Genomic DNA, 20,697 nt, shown 5'->3' on the forward strand with positions numbered 1-20,697 from the left:
TAAACGCACACAACTTCGTGTGACAAGGGTGTTTTTTTCTTTCATTATCTCGCAAGTTCGATGACCGATTGGGCTAAAATTTTCACAGGTTTTCTATTTTATGCTTATGTTGAGATACACCAACTGTGAAGGCTAGTCTTTGACAATTACCAATAGTGTCCACTGCCTTTAAAAAGTTGGGACAACTTGTTACTTTAAGTAAAACAAATACTTGCTTTAAATTCATCAACTATATACTGCTCAATTGCCCGTTAGAGAATAATACCTATGCACAAAATTTACACGTGCTGTCAATGTTATAAATATTTTTACAAACTGATTTTGTTGTGCAAACTTCAGCGGAAAGACCCTTTTTGATTTTGCGACTACACCCCAGTAATGGTAAGTTTAGCAACTGTACTCTTTATAGCCGAGTACAGTTCATATTTATATTAAAATATTTTTCTGTGGAGCTACACTGATTAACAGCGCAACACTGTATGTTCTGTATACCATAGACCTTATCGCAAACACTCAGTATGCGCGCATTAGGCACGAAATGAGGTGCATGCTGAGCGCTTAGAGACTCTCTTTATGAGGTGTTAGGCGCTATAGAAATGCGGTTGTTGTTATTATTATTATTATTATTATGCTGGTCTAGCTAGCAGTGATTAAGCTAGAGATCAATCAGACAGTGGTAACCAGGTTCATAAAGGCCGTATGTTAGCACAACAAACTTGCTAAGCACAGACAAGTTTTGCTTAACAGAAACAGGTTACCGACAAAAATGACATTGCGTCTCCACTGTTGTGACTTGTGCCACACTAAATTTTTGCTTACCAAAGAAATTTGTTAAGCAGTGTTTTCTGCTTGCCAGCTTTATGAAACTGTGCCCAGGTAGAGTTGGTGGCTCGGGTTTATTGACCAAGGGGTGGATTTCACAGAGAGTTAAGACTAATCTTATCTTGAGAATAGTACTTTAGGACTAGCCTTAAGTTTGTAATATCTTCTAGGACTAGTCCTAAGTTACGCCTAGTCCTAACTCTTTGTGAAATTGACCCTAGCTTATTCTTTTGTTTATCCTGAAAACAGTGCAATCTTCTTCGTGATGGCTTTCCGGCAGATAGGGCAATGCTTGAGGGTTTTGGAACATTTCTTACACGTGCTGTGTCCGCAGAGAAACGCTGTGTCCTTCTTCTTCTCCATGCAGATGTTACACAGCTGGGCCTCCTCAAGCTCCTGCATCTTCTGCCTCAGTTCCTGGATCTCCTTGCTGGAGGAAGGAAGCGAGGATGAGGAGGGTATCGCTGAATCAGATGAAGCACCTGAGTATACAGATGAATGATGATAATAGTAACAATATAATAGTGGGTATTTCACTATAACCATCTCAATACACTGTACATTAGTGCCCTGGGGTCGATTTCACAAAGGGTTAGGATCAGACCTAACTTAAGAAGACTAGCCCTAGAAAAAAAACTTAAGGCTAGTCCTACGTTAGGACGAGTTGTAAGACCAGCCTTAACTTTTTGTGACATCCACCCCTGGTCATTGCGTCAACAACATTCCATTTATCATTCTCAGCTCCCTGGGGAGTATACAACCTGGGCAATCGTAGCTTTTTTCATACACAACATCACCCTCTACCCTCGCAGGAACCCCATTGATACCCCTGGGTCAAGAGAAACAAGTGTAGTAAAGTATCTTGCTCAAGGACACAAGTGTCACGACCGGGATTCGGACCCACACACAAGGTCGTGGGTACTGAGAACACAGTGCTATCACACGTGCAAGGGTTAAACCAAAATGAATATTGAACATGAATAATATGGGGGATAACCCTCATGCAAATTTAACATCTACCAAAACAAACACTGGTCAATATGTCAATGGGCCGTATTTATAAAAAATTGCAATTGCTTTTTCTAGGCTTTTGCTTACATCTTTTTACATACATCTGTATAAAGACGTAAGCAAAAGCCTAAAAAAACCGATTGCTATTTTTTTTGTATGAATACGGCCCATTAGAAATGCACAAAAATTATGACACATCACAACACCTTTGCGTTTGGTCTTCAGAGGCGGGGTTCCCTTCTGAGTACCGGCGGGCGCCACAGCGGCAGTCACCCCTCTTGGAGTGACTTGATGTCCGTCTTTATCGGCGGGCAATGGCGGGCATGGCGTGAGAGCACACGGGGTGTGATGGGTGGAGATGATCAAGGGTGCAATGGGTGGATGATCGGGCGTAATCACAAAGAGGAAAACGGGAAAAACAGAAGGGAAGAAACACTGGGATTGGATTAGGATTATCTGGAATTTTTTTGGAATTAGCATATTTCATGGGAAGGGTCCATTTGCTTAGGTTAATGGTGAATTGGAAATGGGTGGATACACACATTCAACAACAGCCAAACAGTGATTTAACACAGCAAAACACACACAGGAAAAGGGTGATTTTTGTTGTCAAACAAATTGAAAATGCAAAAATGTTGATTCATTTGCTCACCTTTTCCTAGCTTTTCTTCAATGGTTCGGCGGCAAACAGTACATTCTTTAATGCTCACTGAGCACTCTGACAAAAGGACAAATAAGAGAATGAAATTAATGTAGAAAAAAACATTGCAGGGAAGAGTCAGGCTCTTGCCAAACAACAGCTGAATACCAGTAACAAGCAATATGCAACAAATGAAAATTTGGTTGGTAATCCTGTTTTCATCAAGGAAGAAATTTCATGCTAAGCAAATTTTGGTACTTAGCAGCTCTATGAAACTGGGCCCAAGTCTCTGTACTTAAATAAAAGACCATTCCATGTACCTGTTACATTGGCAAGTTCTAGGGTCTGGTGCCCAATTCATCAAGTGCACTGGACTCAAGTTTGAAAAGTTAAGTCATCAGGGACCAAACTCATGGCTCTGTTTACCATAAGCAAAAATAGGCCATCTTGTTTTATCGCCCATTCATATCTATGTAACCAAGGCTGGAAGAAAACAAAGTCTGGTTCCTTTTTGCACATAGCATCCATTACCGTTATTGGATACTTGGAACACGATCATGATAGTCGGGACATGATAAAGGTCCATGGTAGTGAGTGCAAGGTGCCTTGATCCTCGGTTCAGAAGCCCCTATTAGCTTTACCTGTGCAGACAACCTTGTGTCCACAAGGCCGAAAGGTGATATCTGCACTTCTAGAGTTACACTTGGAACACTTTGTGACCCCGTCTACTCTCTCAACCTCTGTCACGGATACCTGTGTTAATAAACAGTTACAAAACAATAATAAGTATTATCTTCAAGTACGCACTAATCCTCCACTCAGATTTGCAGAATGCAGTGGTGATATACATGTAATCTATATTGCATGGCTAATATCACTACCTGCGTCTTGTGTGTTCTATGTCACGCACCAAGTTTGCTTGAAGATAAAAACGTTATCACATGCGCGCTCGTGGTAATACGGAAAAATATACTGCGTCCCGTCCCCATATCAAACTCGGCCTCAATGGATATGGGATGCAGAAGCGCTACATTTTTCCATATTCAACTCGCGCTTGTGTGATACTTATAATAAATAAACCTGAAAATTTATCACAAATACAAAACGTAACTCGTGCAAATTGAAATCCCAACACCAAATGCTTAAACATGTTATACATCATAACCAATGGGATGACATACACTAACTTCTACAACTGCATACATAATTGTTTATGTTACATTATGTTACTTTAAATTATAAGTAAATCAACACTTAAATGCACAACCATGGGGAAAAATTAATCATTATAAATTGTCCAGGACAGATCATTACGGTGACTGGACCTTTTCAAACATTGGTACTATTCTCTAGAACAAACTACCCAAATTCCATCTCCAACATTGTTTCTATGGAAACTTTCAAAAACAGACTGAAAACACTGCTCTTTACACAAGCATTGTGTTTAGTTTTCTAAGCAATGACTTCTTCACCAGATAATCATGAGTATATAGAATTAGCTGTTACAAACAACTTGCCAACAAAATGGACCGATGTTTAATCATTGCATATCTATTTTCATCTTTTGCCGAAGCGCCATTTAGTAAGGTGTTTTTGATTGTGCGCTTTATAAAAACATATTACGTGTATTCTTCTTCTGATTATTTTTCATAATGAACCTCCTCCTCACATGTAACCAAGTAGCCTTTATGTCTTTACTACACATCCAAAAGCAATATGAGCGCCAATGACATTATGAATAGGAAACAAGAAGACATGTTTAATTTTGGACTTGGAAGGAAAACCACAATGGAGGGAAAACCCATGCAATCAGGTCCACGCAGGGACTTAAAACCCAATCCACATGCAAGGTGGGAATCGAACAAGATAAACGTGCCGACTCTCTACCAACTGATGTATCTAACCCTACGTTGGCAGTCTCAATATCTTTGTTTGGGGGATCACGTCAGAATTCAACACTGAAGTTATAAAATCAAAGCTTCCATGCAACACCAACTAAATCAATATCCCAATGATTGTCTTACCTCAAGATCAACCTTAGAATTCAAGAAGCGAAAAATAGAAAAGATCATATGATACAAATTGTAACATTATAAATATTTTTGGGGTTGAACAAAGAATCGGTTGAATGGAATGGGATTCACCAAAGACTTCCGGATTAACGTGCCGGCGCTCTACCAACTGAGCTATCTAGCCCTATATTGGCGGTGTCCCTATTTTGTCAATATCTTTGTTCAGAGGTGCCAGTCAGAAGCCATACAACAGTAAAGCCAGGGATCACACCCAAATTACGATACAACCTGGGAAGCAGCAGCCAGGGAATCACCTTGAGGGGATGTGACTTATTGTTTCAGATAATCAATATAAATCACAAGGGCAACTGACTGGGTACATTTTTAAATGAGTTTTGGGGTTGAACATAGTAAGTATTAAAGGTAGTGGACACTTTTGGTAATTGTCAAAGACTAGCCTTCACAGTTGGTGTATCTCAATATATGCATAAAATAACTAACCTGTGAAAATGTGAGCTCAATCGGTCATCAAAGTTGCGAGATAATAATGAAAGAAGAAAACACCCTTGTCACACGAAGTTGTGTGCGTTTAGATGGTTGATTTCGAGACCTCAAGTTCTAAATATGAGGTCTCAAAATCAAATTCGTGGAAAATTACGTCACCAAGAAAGGTTTCATGCAAAAAACTATTTTGAGTAATTACCAATAGTGTCCACTGCCTTTAAAAATTATAAATATTAGACGGGGAATTTGTATCAATTGGGCCCTAGGCCTAGCATCAATTGGCAATTAACACCTAAATCACCCAAATATCCCAAAACAATCATCACACAACTTGCCATTAATAAAAATACCAGATATTGATTTGAAAACACCAGTGCCTTGATAAAACAAGTAATCATTTGTTATATTTTTTATATTTTTTAATACAAACATCATCCACAAAAATAAGTAATTCTACAATCAAGCGTGGTAATTTTTTGATGTCACTACTTGCAACATTGTTTTGAGCTATGACCCATGTACCAAACATTTAACCCTCAAAATGCACCATGGTTTACCCCCTCGTGTGTCCTCATTGTGTGATTGGAATCTTGGGAGTTCTTTTAAAGGGTTTTAGGGGGAGGGTGTAATTCTGTACAAGAGCGGGCAAGGTATAAAAACCAAAGGAAAACGCTATTTAAATAATAGATGGACATTTGCATCGGGATAAAGAATATAAATTTTGGTTTTACCCTTTACACCGATGTGTGTTAGCACTGTATACTCGGTACTTTCCTGAGCTCTTTGAAAACAAATCACAGGCATGTTACTTGGGTGGGATTCTAACCCAACTGTCTATACAAACATACCTTGCATATGGAGCATTTCTGAAACAGCTTAGCACAGTCCGTACAGACAACCTGGTGCCCACAGGGTTTGAAGCGACAGTTGGCTGGCATCTGACACAACTGGCACTGCGTCATAATGGCACGGAGGTTGCCACCGTCAGTCTGGGCGCTAGCCTTGGGGTCTGGTACCTTGCTGGCTGCATTGTCCCCAGATGAAGAAGTGACAGGAGCGATGGGCGCCTGGCTACGCTGGGATTTTTGTTTAGTGGAAGGTTGAGAGTTGCGTTCTTTTGACGACTCCCGTAGCCTTTGTCTGTTTGAGAAAAACAATTGAAAAATGTTATTTTATAGCCAACAATCCTTTGCAAAAGTGAAGCCACAAGTGTAAGACTATTGAGAGCTTAGTCGTGTTGCTACTACTGTTTTTCAACTACTCAGTTAATCTTCCTGCTTGGTGAACCAATTGTGTCGCTCACTAAAATTCACAAAAACACAATTTACTTTTGACACACAATCAGACATCAGTGACACAAACCTTAAACCGTTTCATCGTAAAGTTTACCATAATAGCGCCTGCAGCAAACAATATGGTGCAATGCGTCTTGGGAATTTCACTAGTTTATTTCTTTTTACTCACTGTCTGAGATCTGCACATTGCTGTAGGAGGCTGTCCATTTCAAGAGCTGCGGCAAGAAACAAAGGCGTCTTGCCCTGAGTATTCCTCTGATTCAGGTTAGTGCCCTCTATTGTTAGGTAACAGGCAACTGCTGTCCCTGTGCCAATGTTGTTGTTGCTTGGCGGTAAGGAAGAACGGATCTGGGGCAAAAAATTATTGCAAGTTAACGACCACTTTAAAAAAAAATTAACACCTATTCTAAATAGTGTTTGTAGACAAGATTTGCAATCAATAAACATGTCCTCAGAACAAACATAATTACAACAAAACAATTTGTAAAATAAAAGTCCTGTGTGATGTGTACTGACCGTACAAAAACCCAAGTGAGTCATTCTCAATTTGAGTACATTGCCACTTCGGGTAATTACAGGACGGGATGCTCGGCTGAAATTTTGAGCAGGCTCAAACTAATGGAGCACCTTCCTGATCAAACAAGTCCAAGCCCATCCATGAAGTTCCCAAACAGACTATTAAAAGGTGCCACTACTGCCGTACTGTTTGCATAAAGTTTTAGCCAGTTCAGCTACAGTTTTCAAAACGTATCGAGAACGAGTTCAGTGCGATGGGGGTATACCTTGGACAGAATTGGAGTACTGTCGGCGGTTGCATAGACACTCTGCCTCATCAAGGCAAGATGTAGACAAGTATCTCCGTCCTCATCGACTGCGTTGACGCCCGCTCCCCTGGAGACGAGCAGCTCAATGACGTTGGTGTGACCCTGACCCACCGAGAGGAGTAAGGGTGTCTGCTTCCGGCTATTCTGAATGTCAATATCCGCCTGACCCTTTAAGATTTCAACACAAAACAAATGTTAGTTTAATGGTTTAAGATGTCTGCTTTAGAAAACAGGAGTCATGGGTTCGAATCCCACCCAACTGCAGAAAATGTCAATGTCTGCCTGACCCTATTAGGTCTAAACACAAAACAAATATTAGTTTAATGGTTAAGATATCTGCTTAAGAATACATGAGTCAAGGGTTCGAATCCCACCCAAGTAATACACCTGTGGAATTTTTCCAAAGGTATAAAATTGTGGCAAATGTCAATGTCTGCCTGAACCTACAAGGTTTAAACACAACACAAATATTAGTTTAATGATTAAGATATCTGCTTTAGAAAACAGGAGTCATGGGTCCGAATCCCACCCAGTTGTGGAAAATGTCAATGTCTGCCTGATTGAAATACAAAACAAATAAAAGTCCGCTTTAGAATACAGAAGTAGTGTGCCTGTGGAATAGTTGTCATGAGTTTATCTCGAACCTTTGTAATAAGGACATCTGCAACATCCCTGTGGCCGTTCAGCGCGGACAGATGGAGGGCCGAGAAGCCATCGTCCTTCTTCACGTTGACTAGCTGTCTAGCTCGCGTGACTAGCTTCTCAGTTGCACTGGAAATTCAAGTAAAAGAACAAAATAATAATAGGTTGGGGTTCTAATCCCACCCAAGTAATTCGGCTGTGGGTTTGTTATCACAGAAGTTAGGAAAGTACTGAGGATGTAGTACTTCAACCCATCTGTGTAAGGGTCAAACAAATTATATTCTTTATCCCCGATGAAAAACTAGAATCTATAAAAATGGTGCAGTACCCGCTGCTAACACATAGGATTCGAACTGCCTCTAGTCCACAGGGCTAGCTCGGTGGTTCAGTGGTAAGACACCTATTTGCTCTGGCAATGCCAAGGTTTGGGTTTCGAATCCCACCAGAGTGATTTTTTTAAATTTTGTTATGCAAGTCGCTAGACACACAAGGCCTGAAGGCCACTTCAAGGTGTGGGCTACAATTGTTTTATTCCAGAGGCCGTTGCCACCTACTCCTAGGGCTGAAACGGGGAACCCCCTTTACAGTCCATAGGGATGTAGGCTTAGGTATCATCAATCCGAAGCCTGGCTGGTAGAGCAGAATGCACTACCTCCCCAATTTTACGTAGCAAGTGTCAGAACCGGGACTCGAACCCACACTCTGCTGATCCAACACCAGAGTTGAATCCGGTGATCTTGACCGCTCGGCCATGACATACCCCTGTTTGACATACCCCTGTTTATCAGCCATACTTTAAGAACATTCCCTGGGTAGAATACAACCCCAAGCTTTATTTATTAACCCAACAAAATACTGTCTCAGCCCTCTCAGGTTCCCATTTATACACCCGGGTGAAGAGAAGCAACAATGGTTTAACCCCTACAACACACAGAGATACTTACTAGTGGTTTCCTTTTAAGGCAGCGTGGTGTAGTACATTGAAGCCTCGTTGATTCTTTAGCGTGAAAAGTGCTCCGCTGGCCTCTACCAGCATATCTATTATATCTTTACAATTCTTGGCTATTGCATCGTGTAAGGCAGTGTCACCGTACGAATCCTTTGGTTCGAAGAAAAACACCAGAGCAAAAAATGGTTAGTGGACTGACGTCTTGACCCTTAAAGGCAGTGGACACTATTGGTAATTAGTCAAAATAATTATAAGCATAAAACCTTTCTTGGTGACGGGAAGAGGTTGACAGAAACACAAGAGCTTAAGCCTGGTGCTCTTATCCACTCGGCTTGACATGCCACATGAATAAACAGAAAAAGCTCCCCCCCCACCCCCCCCCCCAAGGTACCAAGACGAGCTTTCTCATACCTGTAGGTTAGTGTTGCATTTGTGCCTGAGTAGCACTCGTACACAGGCAGTGAAGCTCTTATTGACTGCCACATGGAGACTGCTGCACTGGCCGTTGTTGACAGCGTCGATCTTGGCTTTCTTCTTCAAGAGGTATTCGGCTACATCCGGCTTATTTCTAAGGGGTAATGTAAAGGATAAACATCTTATCATGATCAGTTGGCTCTCCACTTTAGATTCAGGTGCCCCCTGCCGTTTCCAAAGAAAGCAGCCACGTGTATAGCCTGACTTCTGATGTCACACTTCGAGGCTCATGAACTATGCCAGACATCTGCAGTTGAGCCTTCATCAATCACTGCCAATAATTAACTTTCAACTACATTCACTTCACATGGAGAATCAAGTAAAATCCTGTGCCAGCTGTACCTGGACAATTTCCATGCCCAAACTGTGGGCGGTTGTGCCGCTCTCGAATTGGACTTATATACAAAGAAAAGCGTACCCGAAGACAGCGTAATGCAGCGCAGTATCCCCTTCCTGATCGTGTATCTCCAGACTGGCCTTGTTCATCAGCAATACTTTGATGACCTCTAGATGACCTTGGTGGCTCGCTACCTGCAACGCAGTCTTCCCAGAGTTCTTGGAGTTCACCTACATGTTAAGTGGGAGAGTCGTATTGGAGTCATTCTTAAGTACTGGGTCCAATTTCGTAAAGGGTGTAAGCACAAAAACTTGCTAAGCACAGGAAAGTATTGCTTAAAGGCAGTGGACACTATTGGTAATTGTCGAAGACTAGCCTTAACACTTGGTGTATCTCAACATTATGCATAAAATAACAAACATGTGAAAATTTGAGCTCAAATGGTCCGTCGGAGTTGCGAGATAATAATGAAAGAAAGAAACACCCTTGTCACACGAAGTTGTGTGCGTTCAGATGATTGATTTCGAGACCTCAAATTCTAAACCTGAGTACTCGAAATCAAATTCATGGAAATTTATTTCTTTCTCAAAAACTATGGCACTTCAGAGGGAGCTGTTTCTCACAATGTTTTAAACCATCAACAGCTCTCCATTGCTTGTCACCAAGTAAGGTTTCATGCAAATAATTCCTTTGAGTAACTACCAATAGTGTCCACTGCCTTTAAGTGGGAGAGTCGTATTGGAGTAATTCTTAAGTACTGGGTCCAATTTCATAAAGGGTGTAAGCACAAAAACTTGCTTAGCACAGAAAAGTATTGCTTAACAGAAACAGGTAACAAGCCAAAACTACTGGCAACTGCACCTATATTACTATAAGCAAAGTATCAAGTCTTACGGAAGCAGGGAATTTCGCGCTCACATTAAGTTTATTTTACACGTTAGCAGGGAATTTTAGCTTGTGCGCATGGGTACTAATACTAGGCATTCTTCGCTTACAGAGCTAGCGCAGAAATTAGGCGCTTTCTTCTCAGTATAAGCAGAAAATGGTGATCTAAAGAAGTTCTACAATTTCTCCCTTTCAACTTGCGCTTGCATGATAACTAATATCATCATTACTATTATTATTATTAATTGAATGTCTGCTTTTCGTACCCAGTCAGGATGCTTGACTAGTAGTTCAGCAACTGCAGCTTTATTGCCTTGTGCCGCTTCACTGACTAACTTGGCAGGGGCGTCGCTGTTTGGCGGATGAGAGATGATTTGGTCCAGTAACAATCGAAGATGACCTACAAGAATAAATCACCAAAACAAAAAACAACAATATCAAGTCTTTGTTTGTTTGTTTGTTTAGATGATCTTCCCATCAAGGAACTCTGCAAACTCCCTTAAGGAGATAAGGTGATCCCTGGCGACACAGCAGTTGACGGTTGTAGGGCTGATGTCATTGAGGGCTAGATAGGAATATGGTTTAAAGGCAGTGGACACTATTGGTAATTACTCAAAATAATTATCACCATAAAACCTTTCTTGATTACAAGTAATGGGGAGAGGTTGATGGTATAAAACATTGTGAGAAACAGCTCCCTCTGAAGTGACATAGTTTTCGAGAAAGAAGTAATTTTCCACGAAATTGATTTCGAGACATCAGATTTAGAACTTGAGGTCTCGAAATCAACCATCTAAACGCACACAACTTCGTGTGACAAGGGTGTTTTTTTTTTTATTATTATCTCACAAGTTCAATGACCGATTGAGCTCAAATTTTCACAGGTTTGTTATTTTATGCATATGTAGAGACACACCAACTGTGAAGGCTAGTCTTTGACAATTACCAATAGTGTCCACTGCCTTTAATAAGGCCTACTCTAGTCAACTGTTTTTTGTTCAACCCCAACCATTAAAATTAACCTGAGCATTTTTCTCTTGTGGCTTAAAATATTTGAAAGAAATACAATAAAATAAATTTGAGATTTTCGAAATGTTCAAAACAAGTTAAAGAAACTACCTGATTGCTCCTCATCTCTTTCCGAGACGAGGGTGTTGTTCAGATCAGGAGCGTGAGGCCCAACTTGGGTGACGCAGGAGGGATTAAAGGTCCAGGCTTGATCCTCGATCGAGATTCTCAGATCCCCATCTGGGTAAACTTTGAGAATCTTTCCTGTTTTGCCTAAAGTCTGCAAAGAAGTACAAATAGATAAACAAAATACATATCATTTCAATAATCATTTCACAAATGCCTATTGGACTCAATAACAACAATAACAACAAATTCTTATATAGCGCATTTCACTATAACCGTATCAATGCTCTTTACATTAGTGCCCTGGTCATGGGGCCAATAACATCCCTGTAATGTTTCTCAGCTCCCTTGGGAGTATACAGCCCTGAGCTGCCTGTAAGGCGCTTGTGGCTTTTTCATACACAATATCAACCTCTACCCTCGCAGGTACCCATTTATACCCCCTGGGTGAAGAGAAGCAATTATAGTAAAGTATCTTTCTCAAGGACACAAGTGTCACGACTGCACTGCAGTGCTTCTTATCCTGTCAGTCATTACGGCCAGGTATCCCTTACATTTAAAGGCACTGGAAATTATTGTAAATACTCAAAGTAGTTTTCAGCATAAAAACTTACTTGGTAGTGAGCAATGGAGAGCTGTTGAAAGTATGAAACAACAGCTCCCTCTGAAGTAGCACAGTTTTTGAGAAAGAGGTAATTTCTCACTCATACAATAAAAGAAAGCACACAAAAATGTTTGCAACAAGGGTGTTTTTTTTTCTTTAATTTTTCTCTCGCAACTTCGGTGACCGATTGAGTAAAAATGTTCACAGATTTGTTTTTTGATGCATTAGTTGGGATACACCAAGTGACAATACTGGTCGGAGACAATTACCAAAGGTATACCCTTTTTTTAAAAGGAAGTGTTTTACTCTACTTACTACTTGCATATTGTCGCTCCATTCTCCGTGGCCGGCTTGTAGTTTCTTTACCTTTGTGATGTCAGAGCTAACTCGTACCTTGTCACCCTGAGCAAACACATCCACCTGTAAACCATGGATATGAGGAAAGATTGTTCAGTTTTGTTTTACAAACCATGAGTAGCGATTGGCAGTTTTAATATTTGGTGTAAAACTGACATAATGTGAAGGTGCGATTTGTGGCGTTTCGTGGCAGAGTGGTCAAGCGCCCCGCACTCAAGCTCCAATGTTTCTGATCGACAGAGTGTGGGTTTGAGTCACTTCTTGACAGTTGACACTTGTGTCCTTAAGCAAGACACCTAACAAAAACTGCTTCTTTCGTTGCATGGGAGGTAAACTTGTAGGCCCTATCCGTTGTGAAATGCATGTTAAAAAACTATGCTACACATACTGCTAAAATAGGGGTTTGCCTTAGTGTTTCTGGCAGTGGCTCCTGAATGCGCCAAAGCACCTTGTAAACCCCAAACATGATGCTGTATAAATGGGTATAATAATTTAAACTCAGTACCTGTCTTAAGCAGAAAATATTGCTCAACAATTTTCTGCTAAGCAGTAGGATACCAGTCACAAGTTGTACATGTGGCATGGTAGTTTGGCTGGTAACCTTAATTTGGTAAGCATAAACTTGTTGTGCTTAGCTACTTTGTGTGCTTAAGCAGCTATATGAAACTAGGTCCAAAGTGTTATATTAGTGTTCTTATCCTTACCTTGTTCAATGATCCTGGATGGAAGGTCCATCTGATATCCTTAGTGGGGTACTGGACTCGGATATCGCCTCGTTCCGTTACTCTGTGCACGAAGCCCAACTTGCCGATGTACTGCAAAATCAGATCAAACGATTTTATGATGAATATAATGTATGCTTGTTAAGGACTCTGTGTTATTATTTCATCTTATCACAGCAAGCAAAAAAGAGGATAACAGTTTTGCTTTGTGCCGGTAACTCCTTGGGTCGGGCCACAGCCTGTAGCCTTTAATCTCAAGTGTTTTTCTCAGGACCCTTTTGCAATAGATCTATCCTCACATTTGGCCCTATTTTGTCTAGATGTTTCCCTAGTGCTTTTGGAATGGTGCCAAGCGCGTCAACCACCACGAGTACCGATGACTATTATTATTATGATGTCTGAGTATTTAAAGAATCAGGACCTACCTCGGCCATCTTGGGATTCCATCCTCCGTGTCCTTCTTGCATGGCTTTCAGAACCTCCTCCTCAAGAATCACCTTCACCTTATCACCGACGCTGAACGTCATCAGAGCCTTCCCATCTAGCATCGGTAGCGTCTCTAGGTTGTCACCTTAGAAAATAATCAGAACAACCAGAAAATATGAAAGTTAAATGCCACTTATCACTCAATCAAGTTGAGACCAGGGACCAACTTCACAAAGCAGTATAATCCATCGTAAGACAAATTGCCAGTTTCACCGTTGTGATTTCTAGTGTGACATCATACTTTACTATTAAGCAACTACGATTGATTTGCAGCTACGATCAATCTTAGCTCTCTTTGTGAAATAGGCCCAAGGCTCGGAATCTAACAGAGGCCATGGAGGCCGAGATGAAATCCCAGGCCGGCGAGGACAAACACAGTCTCGCACCTGCCCAGTCATCTTGGTCCAAATGACTCGGTCCAGCTACAAGTACACTGTACACAGCTTTTCAGAATCAAGAAGTCTCCCGAATTCCAAAAATCTACTCCGTTGTAGTAGGGAGAGTCTCTGGAATTCTGAAAAATCTACTCTGCGGTAGTAGAATATGTACAACAAGTTGATAAAAACAATTTTTTTGTGAAACATGTAAACAGGAAGACCCAAAGTGACACCTTGTTTTTGCTCATGGGCCGTAAGTTCCATTTTGCAAGTCACGCACTGCTGTTGAAAACACAAGGGAGTGTTACAGTATGTGTACAAGCGTAAGATTTACAAATCAACCCTGCAGTCTGCAAAACTGACGTCTGAAACTACATGTATTTCCAGGAAAAGAATCATCAGCATTGAGGGACCTATCTTGACCATTGTACATAGCTAACATTGTAAAACAGTGACGTGTCCTTAGTCCGTACTGACACGTAGAACAGGAAATCACTGAGGAAAGCTTAGTCATCTATCCATAAAGTTTGTAATTTGCCTAGAGACAAAAATAGATTTGCGATAACAAAAACAACTCCTGATGGTGATGAAGGTTAATCAAGTGAAAGAGAAATATAACTTCAGTTCTGTGTTATATCAGGGCTCAATTTCATCAAGACTGTAAGCACAAAAGTTGCTAAGCATAGAAATTTGTTGCTTTTCATCAAGTTAACATCCTTACAATGGGTGCCTAGATCGTTATATGCTTAGTGTGGTGATAGTGTTGCACTCCTGTGGTGACACCACAGTGACATTTATCGTGACATCTTAGGGAAACCCTAAATGATATCACGGTGACACCTTGAGGAAATCTTGGTGACATTGTGGTGAAACCTGGTCGCCAGCAATATTACCCTGTGCGACAACACCACAATTGGGTGACATCATGTCGACACTTTGAGGAAACCTTGGTGACATCATGGTGACATCATGGTTACACCTTGAGGACACCTTGAGGTCACCTTGGTGACAACATGATGACACTGTAGCAACACCATTGTAAAAAACTGTGGTGAAACATGGTGACGCTTTGAGGGAACCTTAGTGAAATCATGGTGATACCTCAAGGACACCTTGGCAACCACATGGTGACACCTTGGTCACACCTCGAGGAGACCTTGGTGACAACCAAAACGACACTGTAGTGACCCCATTGTAAACACAGTGATGACACCAAAGTGACATGGTGACATATATTGGAACATGTTGGTGGGGTGTGACACCTACCTAACTTTGGCAGACTCTCCTTGTAGTAATATCCCCCGATAGCATCTTGAGTGTACTTGAGGTCTACTTTGCCCTTGTGGCCCACCCTGTAGACATTAGTTCCCCCACCTGACCACAAGACGTTGGCGACACTCCGACCAGACTCCACATCCCAGCCTCTGATGTCTGTGATCTTCCCCATTTTACCTTCTCCACCTATGAATAAAAATATAACAATAAGACATAATGGGCTTGGGTACTTTTGGCACGACACAAAACACAAACTGTCCACAGATTTACGTTACACTTACACGGTTTAAAGAAAATGATGGCAAAAAGTTTCCTTTCAAATAATACTTGCTGAGGTGCTGTAGCTTTTGATTGAAAGACGATAGTCTCAGACATGTCAGAGAGGCAAAAAGATATCAGTGTTATTTGCCTCAAAATTTGAATCTGAGAAGCATTACTGTCAGTAACAGTTCTCAGATTGTGTATTCCTTTTAGGGATTATTTTTCCTGCTTGTAAATATTTGATCCGGATCTCAAAAACCAACCACCTTTAGAAATGAACTTTTCACATAGGTGACCCGCTCTAGCGAAATGAGGAATGTCCAGTAATGTCTCATTACGTGTAATCTGACACCAAACATAATCATAACAAAGAAATATTTAAAATTATTGAAAATTATAAAAAAAACTTTTTTTTGTAGTTTTTGGTTGCCTAAATCTTGATTAAACTTACTATATTCTTCTTTTCTTCAACAGATTAACAAAGATGTAAAAACAGACGATTTCAGAGCCCTGTTATTGTCCTAATAATCATGAAATGTTTATAAATAAACTCCCAATAGACAAAAATCGCCCCTTTTGAATCCGCGATAGTTGCCCAAAGCACATCGCAAAAGCGCCACCAAGAGCTCTTTTTGAAGCGAGTGACCTCATTTATCTGAATATGCATTAGGTTAAAATACATCTTCATTTATATACGATTAAATCAACCAAACATTTCAAAATTTCATAGGTATAGTTTGAAGAATTAAACCAATTTGCAAAATTAATATTGGGAAGTTGGTAACGACCGCCAAAATTTGAATTTGAAATTGCCGCAGCCACACCTGACTTTGTAGACTTACCGTCCTGATTGGCCCAATCCCAGTCTGGCCCCCTGACGACCTTTGCCCCCGGAAATAACCCTCTCAGAGTAATCTTGGTTGATTTCTGCCGCTTCGCGACTCTCACTCTGTTGAAGAAAGAAAACGGAAATCAAACTCTCTTGCAGTAGTTTGTAACAACAAACTGTTAAATAGCGCATTTCACAATAATCTGATCAATGCACTTTACATTAGTGCCCTTGGCCAATGGGCCAATAACACTCCTTTAATCTTTCTCAGCTCCCTGGGGAGTATACAGCCCCTACTCTTTTCGATAAGTGCACTGAGTTCTTTTACGTGCGTTACACAACACACGGGACCAATGCCTTTACGTCCCAACCTAAGGACGGTGCACATGGTTTAGTGTCTTTCTTAAGGACAATGTCATAACTGGGACTCGAACCCACAATCTGCTGATCAGAAACACCAGAGCTCAAGTAAGATGCTCTTAACCGCTAAGCCACGACACGCCCACAATGCTAATGGTGGGCAGATTTTGTTTAGGCGGTGGGGCAAAAAAAAAAACTCACCCTATAGAACTCTGCGATACAAATCTCATGAAGGAGTGACTCAAATCGTGTTTGTCGCTCATGTAGCAGACTGTACAAAGGTCGTAGTCATGGCAATCGATACATTTCCACCTCATTCCTTTGATGCCGTGACGTTTGCAGGCATCGCAGATTATATTGGGGTGTTTGACACCTGCAAAAAATAAAATTAAAAAAAATTAGGGTGGGGTGCCTATTTCCTTTCAGTTAGTTAAACTTGTGACTTCCTTGTGAACCCTATTTCCTCATTCGTCCAAAATCAAACGATATGGGATTAGAAACTTGCAATATTTTCCTGACTCTATAAGAACTCTATCTATTGAAAAAATTAGTGCACCACAAAACTGACATTGACCTTGGAGCCCCTCTCCAAAAACATGTTCATGTACATAATTCTTTATGTATGTATTTGGTATGTTAGTAATTTATAACCAATGAACCGGTTCTTTTAGCATATTAATACAAAACAGATTATCTAAAACATCATTTCCTTGATGTTCTCCCAGGCCTGTTTGCTTTGTTTTTGAAATGGCAAGGGCACCAAGGCGTTTTCTCCTTGGTAAAGGGCACCCTATGAGGAAAATGTAAATTTCTACTGGAGCATTTCAAGGGGGAACCAAAGCAATGACCAGGGGGCACGGAGGCAATCACCTTTGTTTCCTCCATATCAGGCCTGTTCTCAATTGACAGCGATCCGCTGGCTAAATACCAGTTAAAACACCGGAAGACCAGTCAAAATTCACTCAAAGTGGTCCGGCTAGCTAGTTCACTGTTGCAAAGCATCCCTAATTCATTTGAAAGATTGACTATTGAAAAAAAATAAAAAGGGACCAGTAAAACTACAAGCTAACTGGTTCTGGTGGGCAGTCAGTATACAAAAGTTAAGGATTAACCCCGGTTCCCACGCCGCCCCTACTTGTGCGTTTACGTACCTACTACAGCATTATCATATAGTGCAAGATCATGGGCTCCCTGGTACCCGGTCCTGTAGTTCGTCCTGGTCCCGCTGTCCCACTGAACAACGACTGTCTTGTCCGGGGATGTTGTGCTTCCAGCTTTACCGATTTCAACAACGGTTCCGACGTGGCCCTCCCCGTCATCCTGATTGGTCCATTTCCAGTCTGGGCCACGGACTACGCGCAGCCCAACTTCCATGGCGAATGCGTCCCGCTCAGATTGATGAAAGCTGTTGTCTTTTTGCAATCACTGTTCTGTGCCACATGGAAAGAGACGATAAAGAAGATTCAGATTCTGCCCGGCAACAATGGTTTTAAATTAATTATTAAACAGGGTATTAAAGGCACTGACTGGACACATTGAGTAATTTTCAAAGACCAGTATTTTCACTTGGTGTATCCCAAATTGCATAAAAAAACAAACCTTAGAAAATTTGGACTCAATTGGTCGCAGAAGTTGCAAGAGAATCATGAAAGAAAAACACCCTTGTTGACAATGCCAGTTGCCCGAGTTGGTGCACAAATTTGTGTGCTTTCAGATTTCATTATTTTGTTGAGCGAGAAATTACCTCTTTCTCAAAAATTACGAGCGGTTTCTCACAATGATTTATACTATCAACAGCTCCCCCCGTGACATGTTACCAAGTGAAGTAAGTTTGTATGCTAACATAAATTATTTTGAGTAATTAACAATCCCAAGCATGTTCAGTGCTTTTTTTAATTGAGAAAATAGCACCAGCCAATACTTATAGGCTGATGATTAGGATTAGCTTTTGAAAATTGCAGGAAATAGATAGTGACAGTAGAGCATTATAGTCTATAGAGATCAGGTGATCTGATGTTTTGACAATTATTTACAAAGTCTTTCTCGAAATCGAAGGCTGAATTGCCAAGTAAAGTTTGTAGATGTGTTGTTGCATGAAGTTTTTAATTTTGAACTCACCTTTTGTTGAATTTACTTGATGATGATCTATTCGGTTTTATTTATAATGAAAAAGTCTTCTGACCAAATGATAACAACTTTTCAACCAACAGAATTCTGGCCTCCTTTTCTCTGAAACATCTGCGATATACTACCAATTTGTCAGCCGTGTTCCGAAGAGTGAAATGACCGGGGTGTGTTGACACACTTTATTTCAGAGCAGCCATATTTCTTATGAAATAAAACAAGTTGTGCGTAAAAAAAATTATTTACTGTGTGAACTGTTACAGTAATGAGTCATATTCCCTTTTCATTGTAAAGTTTTTATTAAGCAAACATTTTTACAGGAGACCAGACTACTTACCCGCTGTTCCCGAACAACTATGCCTTTGGTTTTCACAATAGTGCCGGATACCAGCGGAAAAAAATAAACTTCCGGGTGTTGTTAAACTTGTGAAAGTCGTTTTGGAAGGCACTAAAAACTAACCTCTACAGCGGTTCGGAACTTTTCGTGTGCTCTCGGAACATTCCGGCACGGTTCGCGACGATCCCCCACAGCAGGTTTGGGGAGTTGTTCGGAAGAGTGGACTAACCACTGGGACCTGGTTGTTTATATTTTCACTGCTTCAGACCTCTTTATTCAAGTACATTTGTAGCAGCAGGTTTGGGGAGTTGTTACATAAGAGTGGACTAACCACTGGGACCTGGTTGTTTATATTTTCATGTTTAAAAGATGCAAGTACTGCGGGTATTCTCCGATGGGCCGAACCGCTGTGGAGTTTAGTGCCTTCCAGTCGTTGAGCAGCGCGCGCACTCGGCCACTCCTGGAAGGGGGGAGGGCAATTTGTTTTCTGTAGTTAATTTGTTTTCTGTAGTTAGGGCCTCGTATAAAGTTGCCTTCCTAAAAAATATTCCTATTTTCTTGAGGATTACCTTTCTTGATTTGTTACTTATAAGAAAAATGTTCCAAATTGTTGTGACGCGCATAGTTAAAAAAAAAACACGACGGCGCCCAATGTCGCATGCAATTATGTCCTCTATGCAATACTATCCGGAGGACATGATTGCATATGCAATTATGTCCGCCGGATGGTTTTACATATGCAATCGTGTCCGCCCGGACGCTGCTGCATAATGCAGCCCGGCCGGGCACATTTGCATGATATGCAGTTGTGTCCGCCCCGTGCAAAACCATCCTTGCAGTAAATTAAACGCCATCGGGTCGACGGGACGGAACTTTGTACAAGCTAAGTGCTTGTCATGAATGACATGGGAAATGTTCGGCCGTTGGGTATTCGCTGAATTAATCATAAAAATAATACGTGAATAATTTATTATATCGGGTACAGTGCATGAACGCTGATTACGCACGCCCATAATGTACACACATGTACGTCCGCCGGACGGCTTTCTGCACAACCCTCGATTGCATACAATAATATGCAAAAGTGTCCGGAGCGGACACCATTGCATGGCGGACACAATTGCATCTGACACCGGCCGTACGTTCGCTAAGAAATTAATGGCAACCAAAACTAAGACCTACTCGTCAATGGGAGAAAAAAAGTAGCAGCTTTAAAAATGTTATTTTAAAAAACATTCAAAAACGTAGAGGGCCTACATTTCAACTTTGCACATTGTTTTGCTTTGCATCTTAATTACTTTATTTATTTTAACGTACAAAATAATTATGCAAAACGAGCGACCATCATCATTAAGACAGGCCTCCCTGAAGATACACTAGCAATGAACGAAACAATGCCTCAGTGCATTTAATTAATTTTGTGATGACTTAGCAAT

At 40.9% G+C, this 20,697-nt stretch overlaps 1 protein-coding gene across 3 annotated transcripts; it reads right to left on the minus strand.

The window, feature by feature from the left end:
• Positions 1-998: 998 nt before the first annotated feature.
• On the minus strand, positions 999-19,155 carry LOC117302398 (E3 ubiquitin-protein ligase MIB2-like). Of its 3 annotated transcripts, XM_033786330.1 has the most exons (22): positions 18,919-19,155; positions 17,952-18,230; positions 17,002-17,173; positions 16,454-16,560; positions 15,342-15,536; positions 13,638-13,783; positions 13,195-13,305; positions 12,449-12,553; positions 11,515-11,683; positions 10,662-10,795; positions 9,592-9,740; positions 9,111-9,267; positions 8,695-8,849; positions 7,753-7,879; positions 7,067-7,276; positions 6,454-6,632; positions 5,838-6,129; positions 4,498-4,509; positions 3,115-3,226; positions 2,486-2,551; positions 2,040-2,132; positions 999-1,304 (listed from the first exon to the last, which is right to left on the minus strand). In XM_033786330.1, the coding sequence occupies exons 2-22, from the start codon at positions 18,172-18,174 to the stop codon at positions 1,057-1,059; spliced, it is 3,162 nt and encodes a 1,053-aa protein (XP_033642221.1). In that variant the 5' UTR covers positions 18,175-18,230; positions 18,919-19,155; the 3' UTR covers positions 999-1,056. The 3 variants fall into 3 exon arrangements, with proteins under 3 accessions (XP_033642221.1, XP_033642222.1, XP_033642223.1); XM_033786331.1 differs by lacking the exon at positions 4,498-4,509; XM_033786332.1 differs by lacking the exon at positions 2,040-2,132.
• Positions 19,156-20,697: the final 1,542 nt, after the last annotated feature.

This window comes from Asterias rubens, chromosome 18 (assembly GCF_902459465.1).
Source record: "Asterias rubens chromosome 18, eAstRub1.3, whole genome shotgun sequence".
Classification (NCBI taxonomy): domain Eukaryota; kingdom Metazoa; phylum Echinodermata; class Asteroidea; order Forcipulatida; family Asteriidae; genus Asterias; species Asterias rubens.